Consider the following 25,591-nt stretch of genomic DNA (forward strand, 5'->3'; position numbering starts at 1 on the left):
TGCTTATAAGCCCATATTCTTGACCTTTATTTCCAGGCCTTTCAGGGCAACCCTCCCAAGTCCTTCTCCCACCTCCCCCCAGAAGCATTGCAATCTAAGATGGCTTTGTGGACTTTCCTTTCCATGTTTACAGGTTGAGAAAATGCATCTGCTGAGGTGCAAAAACGCCAGGGCAGAATCTGACCAGGCCTCAGCATCAAAGGAGCCCAGAGCCCCTCTGCCTGGTGCTTTTCCCACTCAGCACCTAAGGCAGTTATTTAAACATAAACAAAGCACCAATGACTTAGCATAATTTAGGGCTGCATCTGCAGATCCCGGGCTTGATTTTTCAGAAGCTCTGTGTCTCATGTGGCAATTGCTAGATCTGCACTTTATATAACATGTACCTGGCCAAGAAGCGAGGTTCATTGTGATTTATTGTACAGTGGTACCTCGGGTTAAGAACTTAATTCGTTCTGGAGGTCCGTTCTTAACCTGAAACTGTTCTTAACCTGAGGTACCACTTTAGCTAATGGGGCCTCCAGCTTCCGCCGTGCAATTTCTGTTCTCATCCTGAAGCAAAGCTCTTAACCCGAGGTACTATTTCTGGGTTAGCGGAGTCTGTAACCTGAAGTGTCTGTAACCTGAAGCATCTGTAACCCGAGGTACCACTGTATAGCTGTAGTAGTGCTGTGATTGGTGGCATGAGAGCTAGGACATCTACCAGATTACTCAGACTATCAGCTTCTTTCTTTCTTTCTTTCGCAAATTTTCTGGCTAAAGGCTGATAAGGTAGACCACAAGCTTAACATGAGTCAACAATTTGATGCAGCAGCAAAAAAACAGGCAAATGCTACTCTAGGCTTCATCAACAGATGTAATAATACAGTGGTACCTCGGGTTACAAAGACTTTGGGTTACAAACTCTGCTAACCCGGAAGTAATACCTCGGGTTACAAACTTTGCCCCAGGATGAGAATGGAAATTGCCCGCCGGCGGCAGGCCCCAGTAGCGAAAGCACACCTCAGGTTAAGAATGGTTTCAGATTAAGAGCAGACCTCTGGAACGAATTAAGTTCGTAACCTGAGGTTAGGAACACCCTGCAATAGCACCACTCTGTTATGCCTTGGTCAGACCACACCTGGAATACTGTGTCCCATTCTGGGTGCCACAATTTGAGCAGGTTGTTGACAAGCTGAAACGTGTGCGGAGGAGGTCAGCTAGGATGATCAAGAGTCTAGAAGCTAAGCCTTATGAGGAACGTTTGAAGGAGCTGGGTATGTTTAGCCTGGAAAAGAGGAGACTGAGAGGAGATACGGTAGCCATCTTCAAATATATCAAGGGTTGTCACATGGAAGATGGAGCAAGCTTGTTTGCCCCTGCTCTGGAAGGTAGGACTTGAATGAACGGCTTTAAGCTAAGGGGAAGGGGATTCCGACTAAACATCAGAAAGAGCTTTCTAACAGTAAATTCTGTTTGATAGTGGAAAGGTCTCCCTCGAAAGGTTGTGGGGTCTCCTTCCTTGGAGGTTTTTCAGCAGAGACTGGATGGCCACCTGTCATGGATGCTTGAGCTGAGATTCCTGCACAGAAAGAAAACATAACAACAAGAACAACAACAACAACAACAACAACAACAACAACAATTTATTTGTACTGCGCCCATCTGGCTGGGTTTCCCCAGCCACTCTGGGCCGCTTCCAACAAAGATTAAAAATACATTAAAATGTCACACATTATAAACTTCCCTGAACAGGGCTGCCTTCAGATGTCTTCTAAATGTCAGGTAGTTGTTTATCTCTTTGACATCTGATGGGAGGGCTTTCCACAGGGCGGGCGCCACCACTGAGAAGGCCCTCTGCCTGGTTCCCTGTAACTTCTCGCAGTGAGGGAACTGCCAGAAGGCCCTCGGAGCTGGACCAGGCTGGATGATGGGGGTGGAGACGCTCCTTCAGGTATACTGGGCCGAGGCCATTTAGGGCTTTAAAGGTCAGCACCAACACTTTGAATTGTGCTCGGAAACATACTGTGAGCCAATGTAGGTCTTTCAAGACCGGTGTTATGTGGTCTCGGCGGCCACCCCCAGTCACCAGTCTAGCTGCTGCATTCTGGATTAGTTGTAGTTTCCGAGTCACCTTCAAAGGTAGCCCCACATAGAGTGCATTGCAGTAGTCCAAGCAGGAGATAACTAGAGCATGCACCACTCTTGCGAGACAGCCTGCCGGCAGGTAGGGTCTCAGCCTGCGTACCTTGGGGTCCCTTCCAACTCTACGATTCTGTGATTCTAAGCTTGTGTAAGTGTGAGAGAGAGACAGAGATAGACAGAGGAGTCACATATTACAGCTTCTTCTGAGAATGACATCTCTCCAGTTCCCAGGAGGGGTTATGCTAGCATGGAAAAGGTCGGGGGGAGGAAGGCAGTAGACGAATGTAGCATACAAAGGTGTCATCATGTACGTGTGGTCCCAGTCAGCATGGGAGGTATGGCTCACGCTTCTCTTTATTCAAAACTGGGGTTCTCAGACTGTGGTCTATAGACCATCAGTGGTCTGCAGACTTCATTCAGGTGACCCGCGGCAGGTCTGTAGATTTCTGGTTGAATATTCCACCACATGGAATATTCACATAGCTGCCAACGTTTCCCTTTTTAAAAGGGAAATTCCCTTATTCCGAATAGGATACCTTGCAAGAAAAGGGAAAAGTTGACAACTATGAATATTCATAGTGATTTTTAGTTTCATGGCTGCTTTTAAATTGTAACACAGTAAGATACAATCTATGAGGAATAAAAGAAGCCATTAAAGACATCACAGAAAATCGTGCAGCATCTAGCACGGTGTGTCACTATTGCTAAAACAGGCAGAAAAATCATGATTTGGTCCACCGAGACCCCTCACCCATTTTCAAGTGATCTGTGGGAGAGGGTGGAGACGTTTAATAACCCCTGATTGAAAAGCATTTATAATCTTCTTAATATTTTTAAATCTCTAAGCTGTATACAATATCTTTTAAAAATGATAACAGCATCATTAAAAACAAAAATACAACCTGAAGCCAATAAAACTACAGGATAAAAGCATCTAAAAACAAAACAAAACAAAACAGGATAAAAGCATCTAAAAACATAACAAAAACATAAGCATCTATGGTTAGCCCACCATAGATTTTATGTAATGAGTTATAATCTGAAGGGTATAAATCATAAACTAAACTAAACTGCGTCACTTAGCAGCCTTCTGCATTGCATTGTTTTGGAGAAGGCAGATTCACACTCTGATTCCTGACTGCATCTGGAGACACTTCTTTGAAGAACCCGATGGATCTAACAGGACGAGCCATTAGCATTGTTCCCTTATTTATGTTCCCCACTGCAGTTTTGAGGGCACTCTGTTCTTGGCCTCTTCTCTTTTTGGAAGAGAGCTTGAGGCACCCTGCGTCCTCAGTCACATCACAGATTTTCATATTGCTTTGGGTTCACCCGTTTTGCTCCCTGTCAGGCTGAGGATGACTCATAGATCATTTCTGCTGCGCACACTTGCTCTCTTGTCTTGCGGCAGATCAGTGCCCAAGTTAATCTTGTCCTCTGTGTTGTGGAAATTAATGCCAAGGGTTTGCATGTACAATATATGTCAGGACGTGAGGCTCTTCTGGCTTGCAGTTCAGAGCCATTTTTAGATCGTAATCTGCTTGCGAAGCGCCAAATTGCCTATTTTTGCTTGTGCAGCTACATAAGGCACCTTGCATGTGGATAACCTGTGATAATTTGCCAGGTCCCAAACGCCTGACTTGTGGGCAGTGTTAGAAACTCTGATATACAGTGGTACGTCGGGTTACATATGCTTCAGGATACATACGCTTTGGGTTACAGACTCCGCTAACCCAAAAAAAGTACCTCGGGTTAAGAACTTTGCTTCAGAATGAGACCAGAAATCGTGCTCCGGCGGCACAGCGGCAGCAGGAGGCCCCATTAGCTAAAGTGGTAGTAAAGGTTAAAAATAGTTTCAGGTTAAGAACAGACCTCCAGAACGAATTAAGTTCTTAATCTGAGGTACCACTGTACAGTGGTACCTCTGGTTACAGATGCTTTGGGTTACAAACTCCGCTAACCAGGAAGTGGTTGCTCCAGGTTAAGAACTCCAAGATAAGAACAGAAATCGCATGCCAGCGGTGCAGTGGCAGCAGGAAGCCCCATTACTGAAAACACGCCTCAGGTTAAGAACGGTTTCAGGTTAAGGACGGACCTCTGGAACGAATTAAGTTCTTAACCTGAGGTACCACTGTATAAGCTAGGTACCAAATGGCTCCTTAAACCGGAGTTACAGTTGTCTAAACGGAATGCTTCGTTGCCATTTTTGGATCAGACGGCTCAAAAGTCTTATTTTTTCAAGACGACTTGTTGCTTCCTGAAATTCATCCTGATTGTGCAGATAAAATATAACAGACAGAATTCCACAGGATGTGTTGCTAGTGTGTGAAAACAGTCAAGATCCTGGCATCCCCAGGTAGGCATCTCCAAATGGTGGAGACATCAGGTGCCAACCTAATGGTACCTGGGTATCTTGGTCGCACGTAGCCGATAGCCACGTACAAAATGTGCCTGGTGCCTGACGAATTTTGAGCGCTGCTTGTGGGATGTGAGTCTTGGGGGACTCAAGGGAACCTCTGTCTCAAAATTATCATGGTCTGGAGATCTGATACAAAGCTTCAGAAAAAAGTATGGTTTTCTTGACTTGTTCCACTTGAAATAGCAGAAGCTAAGGAACTTACGACTTCATTTGCCCGCTAAATATATAAACATTATTCACTTCATCCACTCCAGTAGAACACCTAATAAAGCCACTTTCCTTAAACCATTATCTTCAATTATTTAAAAAAATGCCTTAGGCCAATGGGCTTTCGATTCTGCCTCCTGTATCTGTGATAGTTTTGGTTGATTTTTAATTGCTTGTTTTCTACGTAAGAGCATGCATAAATCACCAACGGGCAAGAGGAATATCGTGGCAGTGTGTGATAAAATAATTAAAACATAATAAAATGGGAAAATGGTAACACGGGGCAAATAACCAGCCCTGAATAAAACTCAACTTTCTGTCAAATTAACTCTCTAATTGTTAATGCTGAGGTCTGTTTATTGTTTATACGCGAACGGCAATGGCGGTCCTCTTCTAATTGTGAGGAGGAGGCTCCGCAGAAACTGGGTCGTCCGCTACGGCGAAGCGGAGACCCACTCCGGAAAACCACAGGCGGCAAGAGCCTGTGGTCTCGAGGCTCGGTGGGCGCCAGAAGCGACCTCCCAAACGTCAAAGGAACCCCGTAAGGGGCTCCGGAGCGTGGAGGGGGGTGGCGGCGCTGTGAGCCGTTTCGCAATCTGCGGAGCGAAGCCGCGCTGCTGCTGCCGGTGAGCGCTGATCCCTTTTCCTGTAAATTCTGGATCCGGAACCAAAATCAACTTATTCGTGAGTAAAGACTGAAACACTTTAAATTTGAGGCTAAAAGCTGAATTAAAAGATTTGAACTTGGCTGAGAGCGGAGAGACGTGGAAACAGGAAGTCCGTCTTCCGCTGCCATTGAACTTTAAAAAGCAAAGAGCTGGAGGAGTGGAGGCTGAAAAAAGAACTTTTAACTTTATTGATCTAAGCACCCACTGAACTTGCAATTTAAAGTAAAGACTTTAAGTTTATGACTTGGAATTATTATTTGCATTTGACTTATCCTTCTTACATTGGATTACAATTAAAAGGTGAAACCCAGGGTCCGGAGCTGCCTGAGCTTTGAGAGACTGAGCTGTCAGTATTGCAGATTTGGCTACAGTGTATTGGAACTTGCAACAATCTGAGGGTATTCAGACCTCCTAATTTGAAACATCTTTTGGAGACCAGTAAGCACTGTTTGAAACAAAGTGACTATTAATATCAACTCTGCCAAATATTTGTATTTGAAGGTTCTTGGACATTAAATTAGACTCTGAAAGACATTTTAAGCTCCCTCTAGAGGATTGGAGATTTAAAACAGTGACTTTACATTTACTTTCGATTCCCCGGCTGCTTGCTTTCTCTGGGCCTCTCTATTCCCATGGGAATAACTCAGTGTGACCTTGACTGATAGATAACGTTGGAATGAGTGGCACAAGAAGAAGAGGAAGAGTTAGACAAACAACTTTGACAACTCTAACCTCAGCCTCACAGACACGTAGATCATCTGTACCTACTCTGCCTTCAGAAGTAGAAGAAGTTGCCTTGTCACAGGCAAAAGAGGGAGAAATAGAGCAGTTACAATTGGAAGATATGGCCTCAGGAGCATCTGCTTCTATTTTAGAGAAAATTTTTGAAAAATTGGAAGCTTTGGACAAGAAAGCAGATGAGCAAACAGCCAAGATTGACCAAAATACAGAATGCCTAAATAAATTAACTGGACAAGTGGCACAGAACACACAGGCAATTGGACAGTTGACGGAGGCCACAGCAGAAAATCGGAAATTGGCTGAGGATACCAGACAAAAATTAGAAAATTTAGAACAAGAGGTAAGACCACTCACCAAACAAGTAGGGGAACATCAGATTTATCTTTCTATGATAGAACTGCGAAATCGTGAGAATAATTTGAGGATTAGGTCGCTACAAGAAGCAGAAGAAGGAAACCTAGCTGAGTTTTTAACTAAAGAATTCTCCAAGTTTTGGAATTTAGAGGAAAAGGATTTTAAAATTGTGTCAGCTTTCAGGCTTGGAAGATTTATAAAAAAGGAGAGGCCCAGAGACTGCCTGATAACATTGAGATCAAAGGAGGAAAGGGACAAGATTTTGGGCCTACACTACGGAAAGTCACTGGATATTTTGGACAGAAGAATTGAAATTTACAAAGATATTCCTAGACAACTGTTGGACCTTAGAGCCGCCTATTCTGAACTTGCCAAATTACTAAGGAGCAACGCGATGTGATAGATGTCTTAATCAAAACCACTATCTGGGCAGGTTGGGCAATGTGCTCTTCAACCAGGCCTTGGCTGATTAATATTCTACAGCCTTTAAAACGTGTTTGTGGGAGGAGAGGTTGTTTTGTTCCGTTGTTTCTGTTTTAACTATTTATTTGTGCTTTTGTCTTGTATTTTTGTCTTGTGAACCACCCTGGGATCTTTTGATGAAGAGTGGTATATAAATCTGAATAATAATAATAATAAGTAGTAGTAGTAGTAGTAGTAGTAAGGTAAAGGGACCCCTGACCATTAGGTCCAGTCGTGACCGACTCTGGGGTTGCGGCGCTCATCTCGCTTTATTGGACGAGGGAGCCGGCGTACATCTTCCGGGTCATGTGGCCAGCATGACTAAGCCGCTTCTGGCGAACCAGAGCAGCGCACAGAAATGCCGTTTACCTTCCCGCCAGAGCAGTACCTATTTATCTACTTGCACTTTGACGTGCTTTCGAACTTCTAGGTTGGCAGGAGCAGGGACCGAGCAACGGGAGCTCACCCCGCCGTGGAGATTCAAACCGCCGACCTTCTGATCAGCAAGTCCTAGGCTCTGTGGTTTAATCCACAGCACTACCTGCGTCCCACAATAAGTAGTATTAGTAGTAGTAGTAGTAAAAGGAAAGGTTGGCCTTTTTCTTTTCTTCCTTGATGTGCTGGCTTTCAATGTATAAGGACCCTTGTATGGTGAAGCCATACAGTCATGAGAGTCTCGTTCTAAAGCGACACAACCCAGCCAGATGGGCGGGGTATAAATAATAAAATTATTATTATTTATTATTACACAGCTTTGCTTCCTCCGTCTGATCAGTTTTCTTCATCCTCTACGTTATGAGTGTTCTCAGAACCAAGTTCCCACATGCACAACTAACATGTTTGTTCTGCGGAGGTGTCCCCTTAGGCAGCCTTTCTCAACCTGTGGGTCCCCAGATGTTGTTGAACTATAACTCCCATCACCCCTTGCTAGCAAGGCCAGAGCTCAGGGATGATGGGAGTTGTAGTCCAACAACATCTGGGGACTCACAGGTTGAGAACCGCTGCTTTAGAGTACAGTGGTACCTTGGTGCTCGAACGGCTTGGCTCCTGAACAAATTGGCTCCCGAATGCTGCAAACCTGGAAGTAAGTGTTCTGGTTTGTGTACATTTTTCGGAAGCCAAACTTCCGACGCGGCTTCGATTGAGTGCAGCAAGCTCCTGCAGCCAATTGGAAGCCACACCTTGGTTTTCGAATGGTTTCAGGAGTCGAAGGGACTCCTGGAATGGATTAAGTTCGAGAACCAAGGTACCGCTGTACTAGTATTCTGAATGCCAAGCAAGTTATAAGCAGCTGATTTGCCTTTCCTGTTCCCTCCGGCTAATTAAAATGTGGACCTTAGAGAGCAAAGCCATCTTGTATACATGTCCTATGATGTCTTGCCGCTCTGACCTTTCCTCGCGTCTTCTCTGATTCCCTCACAGACTATGCAAGCTGCGAGATGTCCCACGGACGAACTCTCCTTAAGCAACTGTGCGGTGGTCAACGAAAAGGACTTTCAGTCTGGCTTGTAAGTTTTGGTGGTTATTATCCTCACACATTAATGGAGAATTTGCCTTTTCTTGCGGTGACTGGGGGGAAATAATTTACAGGAACCTACTGTTTCCTAGAGCCTTTAGTAGCTCATCTCCAGAGTATTGCAGGATGTTGTCTGGGCTGGTTGGGCAATATATTGCTCCTAGGTTCCGATCCCCTAAAGGTGGAATGTTGCCAAAAAACAGTCATTCAAATGTTGTTGTTTTAGATTGCTTCTCTTACTAGAATAGAAGGCACTTCATGAATTAATGACATAAATCTAAAACAATTACCTGCTCCAAGCAATAAACCAATGAAAAATGCAGCCTGAGCCTCATAAAAGTGGAACACTCATAACCTGCCAGCCACAGGGCATAGTAAAAAGCTTTCAGGTGCAAATGTGTGTTTATGTTTCCTGAAAGCGAACAATTAAGCATTTGCAGTTTCATTAGTCTAAAGGTCTACCGCTCAGAATGACTCCAATCTCTTCTAGTGGAGATTTGAGGTGGCGCCTTTTGTTAGGAACGATTCCGCTTTGCAGAAGGCAATGCCACACCAAAAATATTCCCTGAGAGACATAGGTGCCTCTAACCCAGTTACAGCTGCCTGTGTGATGTGAGAATGTGACTTGGAGGCACAGAGGATGCTTGGACACAACACTGCAAATTTCATGGTCTCGCCCCCTCACAGACCTCTGTCCTTTATTGTCTAATGTTGTAAACAAAATCTGCACTTTCCCCCTTATGGGGTATCCAAGAGCCCATATAGAGTCCTTACGTGGGTTCCCTGTTGGTAGGAGAAAATAACAGAGGCCAACCAGAGAATATTGAGAAGCTAGTAAGCCTGATCTTTATTGATCTGTTGCAACAAGGTGTTCCCCTCACACACAGGAAAGGAGGAGGACCCAGAACCGAGGTGTGCCTGCCCTTATATAGACATTTTAGATTCCCTGCCCTGGAGCTCAAGACCACCCCTCCATACATCATACATACATACTACAGAAAAGGTGGTCTACAACAGAAATTTGAATGTTGTTGTTTTTCCTAATAAAAAAAATCCTTCCAGTAGCACCTTTAAGACCAACTAAGTTAGTTCTTGGTATGAGCTTTCGTGTGCAAGCACACTTCTTCAGATACATGTTTTTCCTGTTTACCAGGTTATCTGATAATGCCTTATCTGATTGCCTTTCCTGGTAGTCTGTCACCCTTTGAGATGGTGATTTCCCAATTCTTGAGACAATGGAAAGGCTCCCTGACCCCCTCCCTCCTTGCAGAGAAAACATTTGGTCAGTTTGGGAGTCAAAATGGTTTCAAGTCGGTCTTCCTGTGCTGGGTTGTACGTGCTTGGTTGGTACATTTATGAACATATATATATATAGGGACGTGGGTGGCACTGTGGGTTAAACCACAGAGCCTAGGACTTGCTGATCAGAAGGTCGGCGGTTCGAATCCCTGTGACGGGGTGAGCTCCTGTTGCTCGGTCCCTGCTCCTGCCAACCTAGCAGTTCGAAAGCACATCAAAGTGCAAGTAGATAAATAGGTACCGCTCCAGCGGGAAGGTAAACGGTGTTTCCGTGCGCTGCTCTGGTTCGCCAGAAGCGACTTAGTCATGCTGGCCACATGACTCGGAAGCTGTACGCCAGCTCCCTCGGCCAATAAAGCGAGATGAGCACCGCAACCCCAGAATCGGCCACGACTGGACTTAATGGTCAGGGGTCCCTTTACCTTTACCTATTATATATATAAGACCTTAAATTTTATTATTACACTAACAAGAAGGAGTGTGATGGGCATCAGCAGTTCCCCCCCATGGGGGGGAGGGGTAGTAAAACACGGAAGGTGAGAGCTAGCTAATTTCTCACCTTAAAATGAGAAGAATTGTGTCTGCACCTTTTGTCTCGTACCTCGGGTTCTACAACAGCTAGAGACACCTTTGTTTTTTAAAATGAAAGCTGGGAATCTGGGAGTTAGGTTTCACCCCCCCCCCCGGGGGGACTGTCCTCCCTCGCCCCACTGTGGGCGCTCAGCACCAACTCCTCCTTCTGTGGCGACAGCGAGGTATCAGCTGGGACCTCGTAACTTTGCCGATTGTGAAACCATGTATGTTCATCGGTGCTGAGAAATGCATATCGTTCTCCATCACAGTCTCATTTGTAGCGACTACATGGATGGTTTTTCTTCAGCACCTGTCACATTTGGGATTAGAAAGGCCCGTGTGGAGGGAGCGTGGTGGCGGAAAAGACGAGGACGCTCCCATGGTAACCGGTGTAAGGGATGGGAAACTCTGCTTTTTCTGTACATTAGTGAGAGAACACTGTTTATGGCACTCTTCCTTATGAGTCAGTGGAGACGTGTGTATGTACATTTGTGGCTTCCTTTGAGTTCCCAGGTTTTCTCTGCAACCGTGAAGGCTGACATTCACATTTCATTTATACTGCAGACCAACGCTGGTAAAATCCCTGAAACAGATATTTGCCCTGCAGAAAACTACCTGCTCAGGCACGCCCTAAAGCTGAAACCTGTGTGGATTGGATACAGATTATGGGCTCAACCACGATTCCACTTGTCCTGCGATTTCCAGTCACGGGTCCGAGACTTTTTAATCTTTTTTTGTCCTGCCGCTTTCCCCAGGAAAACCCGCTGTTTACTACTGAATCGAGGAAAAGACATTGATCAGGTTTTCTGCAGATAGATGTTTGTCCTGATTCAGCAGTAACCAGCGGGTTTAACCGTGGAAAAGCGGCGGAACAAGAAAAAAGAAACCCCCTCAGATCTGTGAAAAGAAATCACAGGAGATGTGCTCATGAGTTTGTTGCATTTTGTTCCCATTGAAATCGGTGGGGCTTAAGTTAGTCACGACTAACTTTTCTGAAGGATTTTAATAGAGTCACCATGCAGATAGTTTGGATCCCAGCCTTGTAAGCTATATGGAATTCCCTTATTCTTTCTTGAATGTGCATATCCTTGAGGGAAGAACTGTGTAGCAGGAAGCTGCCCTGTCCTCCTGGGTTGTACACCGTCACTTGTTCTGCTGCTAGATCTGATGGGAAGAGCCCTTCCCACGTGGGATTGCTCTTTTATCAAGGGCAAGGCGTCCAGAACGGACACCGGTTGCTCTTCTTGACAGCCAGAATCTGCATGAGAAAAACTATACAGTGGTACCTCGCAAGACGAATGCCTCGCAAGACGAAAAACACGCAAGACGGAAGAGTTTTTCATTTTTTGAGTTGCTTCGCAAGACGAATTTCCCTATGGGCTTGCTTCGCAAGACGAAAACGTTTCCTTTTTCTTAAAACCGTTAATACCGTTAAAACTGTGCTTCGCAAGACGAAAAATTCGCAAGACGAAAAAACTCGCAGAATGAATTAATTTCGTCTTGCGAGGCACCACTGTATAACTGTGACTTGAAGAACATGTTCTCTGTGTTGGGATGCTTCCAAGGAAGCGGGGGCATTTGGCAGGAATATTGTAACAATCTGAGGGTCTTTTGGGCCAAGGGAAACTGCTTTATACTGAATCCGACTGTCGGCCCAGCCAGCTCGATATTGACTGACTACATTCTGCCGTGCTGAAGATGGATTTCACGAAACAGTGGGTATATCTGGAATCACTGTTCTCTACGTCTTCTTGCGGACCACTTCGGCAGCGTTGGACATCATAAAAACAAAGCTTTAAGGCTTGTTTTCATCAGATAAGAATCTGACCTGTTGCTTCTTTCAGAGACTTGCATAGTTTACAAAGACTTTCAGAGACTTATAAGACCTATGTTAAATTGGCTCTATGTTTATTTCATATATTTCATATTGTTCAATGTTTCGTATAGATTATATAAAGAGCTTATATTGATATTGCGTTGTTGTACTTGGTCATCGTGTTGCCTTGGATATTACTTATCAGGATTTCAGGCAGGGTTCTCTCCCAGCACTACCTGGGAGATGCCAAAGATTGATGCTGGAACTTTCTGCACGGGGTGTAGCAATCCTTGTCCATTTCTCTTCCCCCTTGCAGGCATGTAGTTGTGAAGACCTCCCCGAACCACAAATACATTTTTACGCTAAGAACTTACTCCTCCGTTGTCCCAGGCAGCATCGCCTTCAGTTTACCACAGGTATGTTTTTGACTGTTTATTGCTTGATTGGCCAAGAGTGAAATGGAACTTCATACTAAAAGCTATGGCTGTGTGTTGTTTTTTTAACCCGCAAAAATGCAAAACCTGCATATTAAAGTTGGCTTCCCAGGGACATCTGGTCAGTCACTGTTGGGGAGTCAGAGTGTTGGACTTGGAAGCACCTTTTGGTCTGATGTGGCAAGGAAGAAGAAGAGTTTGGATTTGATATCCCGCTTTATCACTACCCGAAGAAGTCTCAAAGCGGCTAACATTCTCCTTTCCCTTCCTCCCCCACAACTAACACTCTGTGAGGTGAGTGAGGCTGAGAGACTTCAGAGAAGTGTGACTAGCCCAAGGTCACCCAGCAGCTGCATGTGGAGGAGCGGGGAATCGAACCCGGTTCACCAGATTACAAGTCCACCGCTCCTAACCACTACACCACGCTGCGGAAAGCAAGATTGTTTAAGAGTAGAGAGCCATGAAGTATCTCTTATCTCATTCCTCAGAAAGGATGGCTGCTGTCATGTGATGCATTCCATCAGTCAGCTGCTCCGAGACCATATAACACCGGTCCTGAAAGACCCACATTGTCTCCCAGTATGTTTCTGAGCACAATTCAAAGTGTTGGTGCTGACCTTTAAAGCCCTAAATGGCCTCGGTCCAGTATACCTGAAGGAACGTCTCCACCCCCATTGTTCAGCCCGGACACTGAGGTCCAGCTCCGAGGGCCTTCTGATGGTTCCCTCGCTGCGAGAAGTGAGGTTACAGGGAACCAGGCAGAGGGCCTTCTCAGTAGTGGAATGCCCTCCCATCAGATGTCAAGGAAACAAACAACTATCTGACTTTTAGAAGACATCTGAAAGTCCTGTTTAGGGAAGTTTTTAATGTTTGATCTTTTATAGTGTTTTTAGTATTCTGTTGGGAGCTGCCCAGAGTGGGCAGGGTAATAATAATAATAATAATAATAATAATAATAATAATAATAATTATTTTGGCCTTCTGCTTGGATCCCCTGCCATGGCTTCAGCCCTCTTAAACACAAGCAATGCGGAACAGAGGGTTATAGCTTCCCTGGGAAAGCAGTGCTGCTGCTAAATAATCTCCCAGTGATCTGGTACAGTACTTGCAAATCTCCACTGTAGCGCCAGCATCGCTGGATATTTAGCAGCAACACTTTGCAGTGTGTGATTAATCTCCTTGGCTTCCCTGAACCTCCTGCAGTGTCAGCAAACACTTTGAACCTGTGAATCAAGTGCAGCCTAGCTTGGGGAGTGAACTGCTAGATGAGATTTTTCCTTTCCTCTTTCAACAAAACAGCAAAAGAGGAATAGCCTACAGGGCTGTGAATTGCAAAAGAGGATTTTCTCTCTGTTTTTTCTTTTTTTATTCAACAACTCTGTAAGGGTGCTTGCTTGGGAGACCAGGCTGCAAATCTTTGTTTCTGTCTCTGACTCATCTGGAGGTGTTATGGAAAACCTCTGTTCCCCTGCCTTGAGGAGTGAGGAAGATAAAGATGAACCACCATGAGGAGATCATGTTCCTAATCAAAAGGCTTAGATGGGTCAGGCTAAATAGCAATCTGAATAAAACTACTAAGTTTCTAATACAGCTAGGCATTTTGCAAAAAATTAAAATCGAAATCCTGTTCACAAGCTTATGCCGGTAATCAAAGCAATCAACAGAGAGGAAGAAAAAACCTGGAGAGGAATCTAAAAATATAGATTGTGTTGGCAAGTGCTAACTGAAAGAAGTAGGTTTTGAGACACCTTCTTAAAGTGGGTGGCATTGAACAGATTGGATCTCCCCATTTCAAATGTAGGGAGCTGTTGGCAGAAATGCACACAGTTCAGAAACGGAAGTGGAAATTTCTGGTTCATAAAGCATGCATGCAGAGTTTGAGGCGAGAACAAGTTGAAAGATAAGGACATAGTTCACTTTAAAGTTAATTAGCAGTGCTTTAAACAGAATGAAGAGAGGACTCCCTGGAAAAGACCCTGATGTTGGGAAAGATGGAGGGCGCAAGGAGATGGGGACGACAGAGGACGAGATGGTTGGACAGTGTTCTTGAAGCTACCAGCATGAGTTTGACCAAACTGCGGGAGGCAGTGGAAGACAGGAGTGCCTGGCGTGCTCTGTTCCACGGGGTCACGAAGAGTCGGACACGACTAAACGACTAAGCAACAATAAACAGAATATGATAGGGGTTCAGTGGTCAGTGCAACAATGGAGTAGCATAATCCGTGCTATGGATTCGCAAACCTAGTTGAACAAATGTGGCTACGAAATCGCTTGAGACCTACTTGCTTGCTTGGCATTGCTCTCTTCCTCAGCAGGCTAGAGGCAAAAACACTTCAAAAGGCAGGGGACCTGCATATAATACCTAGCTTTTATACGGCACTTTAGCATATTCAGAACACATCACATTATCTTTTTGTTTGTCCAAACAACAACCTTGTATGGTAGGCCAGTGGTCTAACCCCCCCCGTTGCGTATAGGGTGGGGTATTTGGGAGATGGCTGTCAAAGTAAAGAGCTGTGACAGCGACTTCTTGACATTAGCTCAAACTTTTAGCCACTATGCTGTCCGGACTCTCATACAGGCTATAGTCATGTGAATGTCATAAACTCTTATTGAGGATATGACTTGTAGCATGCTTGCGAAAAATTGCATATCCTTCCTCCAGCTTTGAAATTTTGTTTTTAGTTGTGACGAAGAGATGTTTTTCCCCCTAGCTCCTATATCTATCTATCTATCTATCTATCTATCTATCTATCTATCTATCTATCATCTTTTTGTTCTCTTTCAGAGAAAATGGGCTGGGCTTTCCATCGGGCAAGACATCGATGGTAAGTTTTTCCTGTAAGTTTGTTTATGGTACAGTCGTACCTTGGAAGTCGAACGGAATCCATTCCGGAAGTCCGTTCGACTTCTGAAATGTTCGAAAACCAAATCACAGCTTCCAACTGGCTGCAGGAAGCTCCTGCAGCCAATTGGAAGCCATGGAAGCTCCATCGGACATTCGACTTCCCAAAGAACATTTGAAAACCGGAACAGTCACTTCCAGTTTTCGATTGTTCGGGAGCTGGAACGTTCGACTCCCAATGTGTTCGGTACAACTGTATATAACTTTGTTTTTCTAAAGGTATTTGTATCAGTAGATTGCACTGAGTCAAAAGTAACTAACTTTTCTTGCTCAAATCATTTCTATATTTTGTTTATGAAAGTGGCTTATAGCCTTGTTGCTGTTATTTTGGGATACCTGTTAACAGCTAAATCAAAGGCAATATATAAAATAAATAAATGATTGCCACCTGATGCTAGCATGTGCCGAGTGAAACAAAAAGTCTTCAGGGTTTCTTTGTTTTTAAGAAAAAACAGATGTAACAGATTAAATCCCCTTTAGTGGTGCATTTCAAATACAGACAGCAGTTAAAGGGGGGGAAAGATGCCATGCTGTCAAAACAGAATTTGTGGTTTTGAAATGAACAATGAAAACAAGGCAGAATGAAACAAAGAAACCAATGAATCAATACATTTAAAAGTTATTGACATGAATGGCAATCTTGTATCCATTTAAATGGGTGCGAGCCCCATTGAATTAAATAGGATTTCTGAGTAAAGGTGCGTAAGATTGTATTGAAAAGCACCAAATGTGGAAAGGATAGGAGAATTAACAAAGATAAATACATAATGGAATAATATGACCATATGAACAGGATAAGTAAGTTGAGCAGAGCAACTAAAAACTGAATTAAAAGGTTGAAGATGAGACCAAGATTAAAGCAACTAGTAAAGAATTAAAATAATCCAAATGAGAAAGAAACTAGGGGCAAACTGAATAATGAGCCAAATGAATTTGAAAGAGAAGTCCAAATCTCAGATTAAGCAGCGGGTAGCTACAGACTTTTAGGGACGCAGGTGGCGCTGTGGGTTAAACCACAGAGCCTAGGACTTGCCAATCAGAAGGTCAGCGGTTCGAATCCTTGTGACGGAGTGAGCTCCCGTTGCTCGGTCCTTGCTCCTGCCAACCTAGCAGTTCGAAAGCACGAAGTGCAAGTAGATAAATAGGTACTGCTCCGGCGGGAAGGTAAACGGTGTTTCCGTGTGCTGCTCTGGTTTGCCAGAAGTGGCTTAGTCATGCTGGCCACATGACCCGGAAGCTGTACGCCGGCTCCCTCGGCCAATAAAGCGAGATGAGCGCCGAAACCCCAGAGTCGGCCACGACTGGATCTAATGGTCAGGGGTCCCCTTTACCTAGCTACAGACTTTACCAACAGAAGAAATATTCGAAGCAAAAGAAAGAGAAAAACCAGAACATCTAAATTATGAGGTGGTGATGGTGAAGCAACAACAGATGAACCAGCAATGAGGGGTGAGAGGAAGGGAAATCCAGTATTACCTTAAGTTTGAGCTATCAACCCAGAAGAAAGTGAAAAGACGCAGAGAGATCAGAAATTGAAAAATATAACTGAATGTTGTCAGGGTAAAAAAAGATAACTTCAAAGGAGCAAATAAGAGGACTAAGAGGATGACGTTATAAAAAAATATACCAGTAAAGGACTGTGTGCAGAAATGCAAAGTGTTCTTGGATAGGAATAAGCATGGAACATCTGCTCAGAGCAATGTACAGTGGTACCTCAGGTTATATATGCTTCAGGTTACAGACTCCGCTAACCCAGAAATAGTGCTTCAGGTTAAGAACTTCGCTTCAGGATGAGAACAGAAATCGGGCTCCAGTGGCGCGGTGGCAGCAGGAGGCCCCATTAGCTAAAGTGGTGCTTCAGGTTAAGTACGAACCTCCGGAACGAATTAAGTACTTAACCCGAGGTACCACTGTATATGCCTTATTCACTCTGTAGGCACTTAGTTCTAGTGCTGGGAAACCATGTAACTTTCCCATGCAGTGAAATAGTTGAATTTATTATCTTCCTACACGCTGAACTGCGCCCCAGCTTTGTGCATATTCCTACAGAAAAACGCAAATGTGTGGTGCTGCCCTGGAGACAGTTGTCAAACCTTCCCCCCTCTCCTGTCCCTTATCTTCTAAAACAGGGGTTGGCAACCTAAGGTCCGTGGGCCGGATGCAGCCCAATCGCCCCTCTTTAAAAAAACAAAATAATTTTTTTTATTAGGAATTTGAACAAAACATATTATCTTAAAACATATCATCCTTAATTCCCCCCATCCCCCCCATAAAAGGATCCCCTCCCCTCACCCCTGACTTCCATCAGCTCCAGTCTCTGGTTTCTCTACAGATGCTACTCTCTGCATGTTACAAAATTGTATAAATCCTTAATTTATCTGACTGGTTATTGTCAATAAAAAGTTTGTGAGTGTTTATTCAAAGCCTGCCAAGGAGTCCAGTTCACTTTGTTGCTTCTTTAAGTACTTTGTGAAAGGTTCCCATTCATCTTTAAAGTCACAGTTATTCTTGTCCCATAGTTTATGTGTCAATTTTGCCAATTCTACATAGTCCATCAGTTTCTCTTGCCATAGTTCTTTAGTCAGGGTTTCCTCATTCTTCCATCCTTGTGCTATTAAGACTCTTGCCGCCGTTGTCGCATACATGAAGATATTTTTCAGCTTCCTTGGCGGGTCTTTTCCTACAATCCCTAACAGAAATGCTTCAGGTTTCTTAACAAATGTTAGATGGAACATTTTCTTCAATTCATTGTATATCATTTCCCAAAACTTTTTAATTTCATCACAATCCCACCAATCGCCTTCTCAATCCGGCCCGCGAACGGTCTGGGAATCAGTGTGTTTTTACATGAGCAGAATGTGTCCTTTTATTTAAAATGCATCTCTGGGTTATTTGTGGGGCATAGGAATTTGTTCATTATCCCCCCCCCTTCAAAATACAGTCTGGCCCCCCACAAGGTCTCAGGGATAGTGGACCAGCCCACGGCTGGAAAAGGTTTCTGACCCCTGTTCTAAAAGGTGCACTCTTAATAGTGATATCGCCGTGCACTGTCCAAAGTGCTGGATAAACAAGTTAATGGAAAAACAAGTTAATGGAAACCTAGGTTGCAGTTGGTATAATTCTGGGGATGGGCAGAGGGATATTAAAGAAGCAGGAAGCTGTGGGTTACCGTGCATTGCGCAGTAAAAGTAAATTTGTACATTGCCCAGCAATATGAAACTAACAGCACTACTGGGCATTGTGTACTGGTGTTTTAGACAAAGCTGTGCCGTCATTAATGATGCCTTAAAGTGGTAATTACATAAGCTGCATCTTTGGTGTGGCTCTTAATTCTCATTCACTCTGAAAATGAGAGCACAGAGGCCCCAGTTGGCATTGTGATGCATCTCCAATAATTGGAACTTGTAACGAGAAACAGAAGATCGGTCCCAACTTGCAATGTTTATCATTTTTGCTAAGAGCAGGAGAAGGCCGGGGAACTACTCACATAGGCGTAATGACTGTATTCTCTTTCCACTTAGAGGTTTCTTTCTGGAGGTTTGTGCCAGGAAGCAAATTCCCTGTAGGCAGCATGGAAACTGTCCCCTACCAATTGGATGCTTACAACATGTGTGCATTATGGAGGTGGCGTTATGCTTCCGAGGGCTGAAGCATATATCAAGTAGATGCATGGATGTCAAATTTTTGTTTCTCTCACCCTTCAGTGTCCCCAAGAAACAGAAACCAGGGTGCCTCTTTTTTCTTCTCTAGCGGAGGCAAGCAGGGCTCCGGTCTGCTTTATTTTGTTGTCACAATATTATGGGGGAAATTGCAAAAATTAGACGGACTTAAAAACAAAACCCAAAATGGATTGACCATGAGACTAGTTCATTTTGTCTCTGAAACAGCCTGATATATTGATTTCGTGGTTTTCACTCTCTTAATAGTCACCAACCATGAAATCTAATTCAAAGTTAATGGCTTAGGCACTTTTGAAAAATATATATAACCCCTGTTGCTCATTATGCTTTGATTTCTGCTTACTTCGGAAATTTTGCTCCTTGTTGCTTCCCTTATGGAGGCACCAGAGCTTCTGCTTGGCTCAAGGAGCACCCAGAAAATCAAGGAGAGTTTCCTGCTCCTGCTCATTATTATTATTATTATTCTCATTTCTATACCGCTTTATATTTTTAAGACAAAATCTCAAAGCACTTTACAACACATTAAAAACATCAAATAAAACAATCCAGAATAAAACGGTACTGTACCAAATAAAGTCGAATACAGTTGTACCTCGGAAGTCGAATGGAAACCGTTCCGGAAGTCCATTCAACTTCCAAAACGTTCGGAAACCAAGGTGCGGCTTCTGATTGGCTGCAGGAAGCTCCTGCAGCCAATCAGAACCCCACGGAACCTACGTCGGACATTCGGGTTCCAAAGAACGTTCGCAAACTGGAACGCTCACTTCCGGGTTTGTGGCATTCGGGAGCCAAAACGTTCGACTCCCAAGGTGTTCGACTTCCGAGGTATGGCTGTATAAAGTATACATTCAAAGCAACATAATTAACAGGTGACTAAAATATTATCTTAAAGATTTCAAAATAAAACATTACTGAAGGAAGTCGAGTATAAAATGCACATTTAAAACAGCACAATTAACAAGAGAATGAAATATTATTGTAAGCATTGAACATATATACTGCTGTTGCTGCCAATTCTGCCATTGGTGGTTTATGGTGGGTGACGGTTGTGGAAGTTCAGGCTCGATGACCTGGGTCTGCACTAAGAGTCAGCCAAGATACTCTTGGTTCATTTTTATACCCTCCAAGGAGGCCTCACCGTACATTGCAGCACAAGGTCATAAAATAGTTGATAATCACATTAAAATGGCATTGCCATTATTCATCATTTCCATTTCCTTGGTTAAGTGTTCGTTGATTTAAGCATTTGTTGAAGACCCTTTCTATGTTCTTTGGGGACGTGGTTCTTAAGGGGATGTTGGCAAATGACCTGAACTGAGATCCTTCAGCACTCCGCTGACGTCTGTGCTTTCCCTGCCTCCCACACAGTTTCCGTGTATAACTTTGATAAGACCAAGCAGTGCGTCGGCACGATGACTATTGAGATAGACTTCTTGCAGAAGAAGAGTGTCGACTCCAACCCGTATGATTCTGACAAAATGGCGGCTGAGTTCATCCAGCAGTTCAACAACCAGGCCTTCACAGTGGGGCAGCAGGTTTGTGGTCTTTATATGCGATTTTCACTTAGCGTTGAAACCATTTCTCCCTTCTGAGGACTCGATTACTCCAATCTTGCAAATCGCCAACCGCAGTTCATTAGAAAGCGAATCTTTGCAAAGAAATCAGTTGCACGCTCTTTCTTTTAGACAGCAAATGATAAAAAGAGTTGTTTGTAGGTGGATGGCTTGTACACTTTTTGTAGACTGGACCCTTTTGAGGATTTACCGTATATTTCGCTCTATAGGACGCACCCGACCATAGGACGCACCTTGTTTTAGAGGGGGAGAACAAGGGAAAAAAATTCTCCCCCTCTCTGCTCAGCGCCCCTTCAGCGAAGTGGCAGGAGAAATGGAGCCCCTTCCATTTCTCCTCCCGCTTCACTGAAGGGGCGTTGTGCAGCTCTCCCTCTCTGCTGAAGCCAGTCTTGCTCTCCTGCTTCAACGAAAGGAACCCAAAGCCTTTGGAGCGCAGCCCGAGTTCCCACTGCACTCCAAAGGCTTCAGGGATAGCCACCTGAAGCCTTTGGAGTTCAGCAGGAACTCGCGCTGCGCTCCAAAATGCTTCAGGTTCCTTTTGCTGAAGCCGGGAGAGCAAGACTCCCTCTGCGCTTTGGAGGCCTCGCGTTGCTATCGCTGAAGGCAAAGAGCCTGCATTCGCTCCATAGGACGCACACACATTTCCCTTTCATTTTTGGAGGGGGACAAAGTGCGTCCTACAGAGTGAAAAATACGGTATTTGAAAAGAGGTGGGGTTTTTTAGGACCAGCGTTAGACAAGGCTCTTTTTTAGAGGCCCATTCAAGGAGCTCTTGACCCAGGATAATGAGCTTGTATATTCAGGCAGAGTTTCTGCAACCACGAAGGATAAAAAAGAGAACCATGAAAGCTGAAATTCTGAGTTGCATTAAAAAAAGAAGAATCTTTAGGTTCTGCACTAGTACCCTTGAGGCTGGAGAGAGCATATGCTTTTCATATGGTTTTTTGGTGCTCCCCCCTCCCAAAAGCCCTACAGCTGGCCAGCATTCTGTGGTCATTTATTTCTCCCTCTTGGGCTTTTTAACCAAAAATGTTACGAAAGATTTTTGGCCTTCCATGAGTCTGGTGCCTCTTGTTTGTGGTTGGTGCCATTTAGACTGCAGAAAGATCCATATTTGAAGAATGAGTTTTCTATTAGTATATAGGAGGAGAATATATGTGTGAAGGAGGTCAAAGCCAGGCTTGACAAAAGACCCAAGGATCTTGGAGCCTGATCAGAGCCTTCTGGCTGGTCTATTGACATGCTCATTCATTTCATTCTCTTTTACACACTAAGAGTATGATTCTTTTAAATCTGAATTACACAGTCTACAAGATTTGGTTCAAAATCTTCTGCTTAATTTCTAAGAAGCCAAAGCACCAGATTTACTACCCAAGAAAAAGCATTTTTGTACCTCGGCAAAGTTACAGATTGAAAGTAGTAGGGTGCATCTCCTCAAATCAATTTATTACTCCCCTTCCCACACACAGAGAGTACAAAGGATCAGAATTGTCAAAAAATGTGGGCAGCGTCTACCAGTTGCCAAACTGACAAAATATTTATTTAGTTTCTGCCCCACCTCATTCCAGCCATATGGGACAAATACAGTCGTACCTTCGAAGTCGAACAGAATCTGTTCCGGAAATCCATTCGACGTCCAAAATGTTTGGAAACCAAAGCTCAGCTTCTGATTGGCTGCAGGAGGTTCCTGCAGCCAATTGGAAGCCCCGCTGGCTTCCAAAAATAGTTCGCGAACCAGAACAGTCACTTCTGGGTTTGCGCCGTTTGGGAGCCAAAACGTTCGAGAACGAAGCTGTTCAAAAACCAAGGTATGACTGTAACAATAACGTGAGAAAAAAGTAAAAACAGGATGACATATACATATATATAGGCATTGAAGGGACACGGGTGGTGCTGTGGGTTAAACCACAGAGCCTAGGGCTTGCTGATCAGAAGGTTGGTGGTTCAAATCCCTGCGACGGGGTGAGCTCCCGTTGCTCAGTCCCTCCTCCTGTCTACCTAGCAGTTCGAAAGCACGTCAAACTGCAAGTAGATAAACAGGTACTGCTCTGGCAGGAAGGTAAACGGCATTTCCGTGCGCTGCTCTGGTTCGCCAGAAGTGGCTTAGTCATGCTGGCCACATGACCCAGAAGCTGTACCCCGGCTCTCTCGAGATGAGCGTCACAACCCCAGAGTCGTCTGCGACTGGACCTAATGGTTGGGGTCCCTTTACCTTTACCTATATATAGGCATTATCCCATATACCTTAGGCAATTGTTAAAAGTCCACCCAAAGAGAATTGTCTTACAGAAGTGCTGCTTGATATTCACAGTTGGACTTGGTCAGACTTGTGAGAGGAAAAGTGCCTTGGTCTGGTGAAAGAGCTCATGGGGCAAACAGAGCCAGGAGTTTCAGAACCATGGAGAGCTCCAATCAGCAACTTGCTTCAGCAAAGGCTAGAGGTGCAACTGAAGCCTTTTGAGCTTCTGGGTCCAATCTACCTTGCCTAGGCTCCATTCCCTTTGTGAAAACTTCAGTCCTTGAAAGGTCTGGCTTGCAGGGAGGCATTGCCTCTCCTCGCTGTGCTGTTGGACCGGTGAGATGGCTTAGGAGGGAGGGACCCAAATAAATCTTGCACTGGAGCTTCATTTGTTTGTTGGCTGCCACTCTAGCCACGAAAATGCAGGCAAGTGTTTCAATAACCTTATTTTCTTTCCCTTTGTTTGCACAGCTTGTGTTTAGCTTCAACGACAAGCTTTTTGGCCTCTTGGTCAAGGACATTGAAGCCATGGATCCCAGTATCCTTAAAGGAGAGCCGGCCACCGGGAAAAAACAGAAGGTAAGAACTGGATCTCCCTTTCTTAGCTACCTCAATGTAAATTGCAATGATTGGAAATGGAATATGTGAATAGAGTCCACTAATCCTGAGGCAGTGCCCTGATTGTGGACTTTCTGTGAGCACCTTGTCACTCAGTGCTGGACCAACTGTAGCCTTGGCCGTATCCTAGGTTCATCTTGGATATAGTGATACAGAAATGCTGATCTGCATTGGCTTATTCACACATGCGTTTCCCATCTTAATTAGTGGGGAACAAGCATCTGATTAGTATCTCCTTTTCATTCTGCAAAATATACAAGCAAAGTCCCAACCCTGGGCTGTCAGGCTAGAATGATTCCATAATCTCACCCCTGCCAAGATAATCCTACTTAACAACCAAATCAATCCTTTAAAAAAAGAGGAAGAGAGAGGAAATGGGGCGCAGAACATAATGGAAGACTGCTATACCTAGAGTTTTAAAAATGGAGTATGACTCGCCAGAAGCTTCTAGGAATTAATCTGAAATCCTCCCAAATGTGTCAGGAATATCCTCCTGCCAAAATGGGGAACATGCTGGTTTGAATCAGCTTTTAATTAACCAGGGTTCGTGCCAATCCCACCCTCCCCGCCCCGGAGATCTGTGTTATTTCATAAAGAGGTAAATCTCTTTTACATCTTTGTTTTCGTTGTGCCCACTTTTATATATTGTGCCAGCACCCCACTGATTTGAGCGAAACAGCATTGTAGCTCTTTCTTCACCTGCCTTCTGTTCTGGCAGCTGATTTCCTTTCCGGAGCCCTAAAGTCCAGGTCCTTTCCCCTGTTTTCACAGCTTGAGACGGGGGTGTATCGTCACGAATAGGTCTTCTTTGACCATATGCCGCTAGGAATCTTGTTGAGGCTGAGCACCAGCTGCGCTGGGATGACTTCATCTCATGCTGCCTGCTGGTTTCTGCTGCTATGGAGCTTGTCTTAATATAAAAACGGCCCTCTCTTTCCATTCTGAGGCTCTCCAGGGAACACGGAGCATGAGTGTCTGTTACTACTCTTCAAGGCTTTTAATTGTGGTTTTCGTTCATTCAGATCGAAGTTGGTCTTGTCGTTGGCAACAGCCAGGTTGCGTTTGAAAAGGCCGAGAGCTCTTCCCTCACTCTCATTGGTAAGTGTGACCCTGGGGCAACAGTTGTGCATTCCAAGCAGTCTGTTGTCTTCCATATTGGCAAGTCCACAAAAATTACCACAGCAGTATTTACTCGCCTGTCTGCCCTTGCGTCCTTATCTACGTGACTGTCAAACATAGACCTGGGCTCTTCGTTCAAGTTGCATCTTCTCTCCCCTTTTAATTCTTAGCTAGTTTATACAGTGGTACCTTGGTCCTCAAACCCGTTCCGGAAGTCCGTTCCAAAACCAAAGCGTTCCAAAGCCAACCAGGGCGTGCTTTCCGATAGAAAGTAATGCAAAACGGATTAATCCATTCCAGACTTTTAAAAACAACCCCTAAAACTGTTGGCTATTTGCAGTTTAGTTGCGCTGCAGAAAGCTTGCTGGGGAGACCACGCATTACAAGGAACTCAAAAATAACTTTAACAAGGTTTTAAAAACAAAAACAAAAACAAAAACTCCTTTTACACTAAATAGATCAACAAGCATGACCCAACCACCAGCCCATCCCCCAGGTACTGAGAGAGCTAGGTGCTGCTCTTTATATACTATACCCAATTGCTGACACAGCTTAATTAACATAACTTAGCAGCACCTGCTATACTGTTTCACAGCTGTAAAACTGGGTCTCGTTATTTGCTCTAGCCCTTAAAGAAATACACATCTTCTGGAACAATAATGAACCTTCACATTTAAAGAGACCATTCAACAAAAACAGCAATTTAACATGAATTTTACTATCTAACAAGACCATTGATCCGTAAAATGAAAGCTGTAATCAATGTACTGCACTATAAAATAAATAAGGCAGTATTGTAGTTGATAAAAATAAAAATTTATTTTTTTTCTTACCTGCACTGAT

General features: G+C 44.2%; 1 protein-coding gene across 8 annotated transcripts in view; it reads left to right on the forward strand.

Moving 5' to 3' along the window:
* The window catches only part of NSF (N-ethylmaleimide sensitive factor, vesicle fusing ATPase), a 108,754-nt gene that overhangs the window by 24,469 nt on the left and 58,694 nt on the right, over positions 1 to 25,591 (forward strand). For all 8 annotated transcript variants that reach the window (XR_013978548.1, XR_013978549.1, XM_080976676.1 and 5 more), the window contains exons 2-7: positions 8,398 to 8,483; positions 12,496 to 12,595; positions 15,402 to 15,441; positions 20,567 to 20,733; positions 23,483 to 23,590; positions 24,652 to 24,727. Coding sequence is in view for 6 of the 8 variants with exons in the window: in XM_080976676.1 (XP_080832802.1) it covers positions 8,398 to 8,483; positions 12,496 to 12,595; positions 15,402 to 15,441; positions 20,567 to 20,733; positions 23,483 to 23,590; positions 24,652 to 24,727 (577 nt within the window). In the remaining 2 variants the exon portion in view is untranslated. The remainder of the gene's footprint in view (positions 1 to 8,397; positions 8,484 to 12,495; positions 12,596 to 15,401; positions 15,442 to 20,566; positions 20,734 to 23,482; positions 23,591 to 24,651; positions 24,728 to 25,591) is intronic.

The sequence above is a fragment of the Podarcis pityusensis genome, assembly GCF_964106645.2.
Source record: "Podarcis pityusensis genome assembly, chromosome: 13".
NCBI lineage: Eukaryota > Metazoa > Chordata > Lepidosauria > Squamata > Lacertidae > Podarcis > Podarcis pityusensis.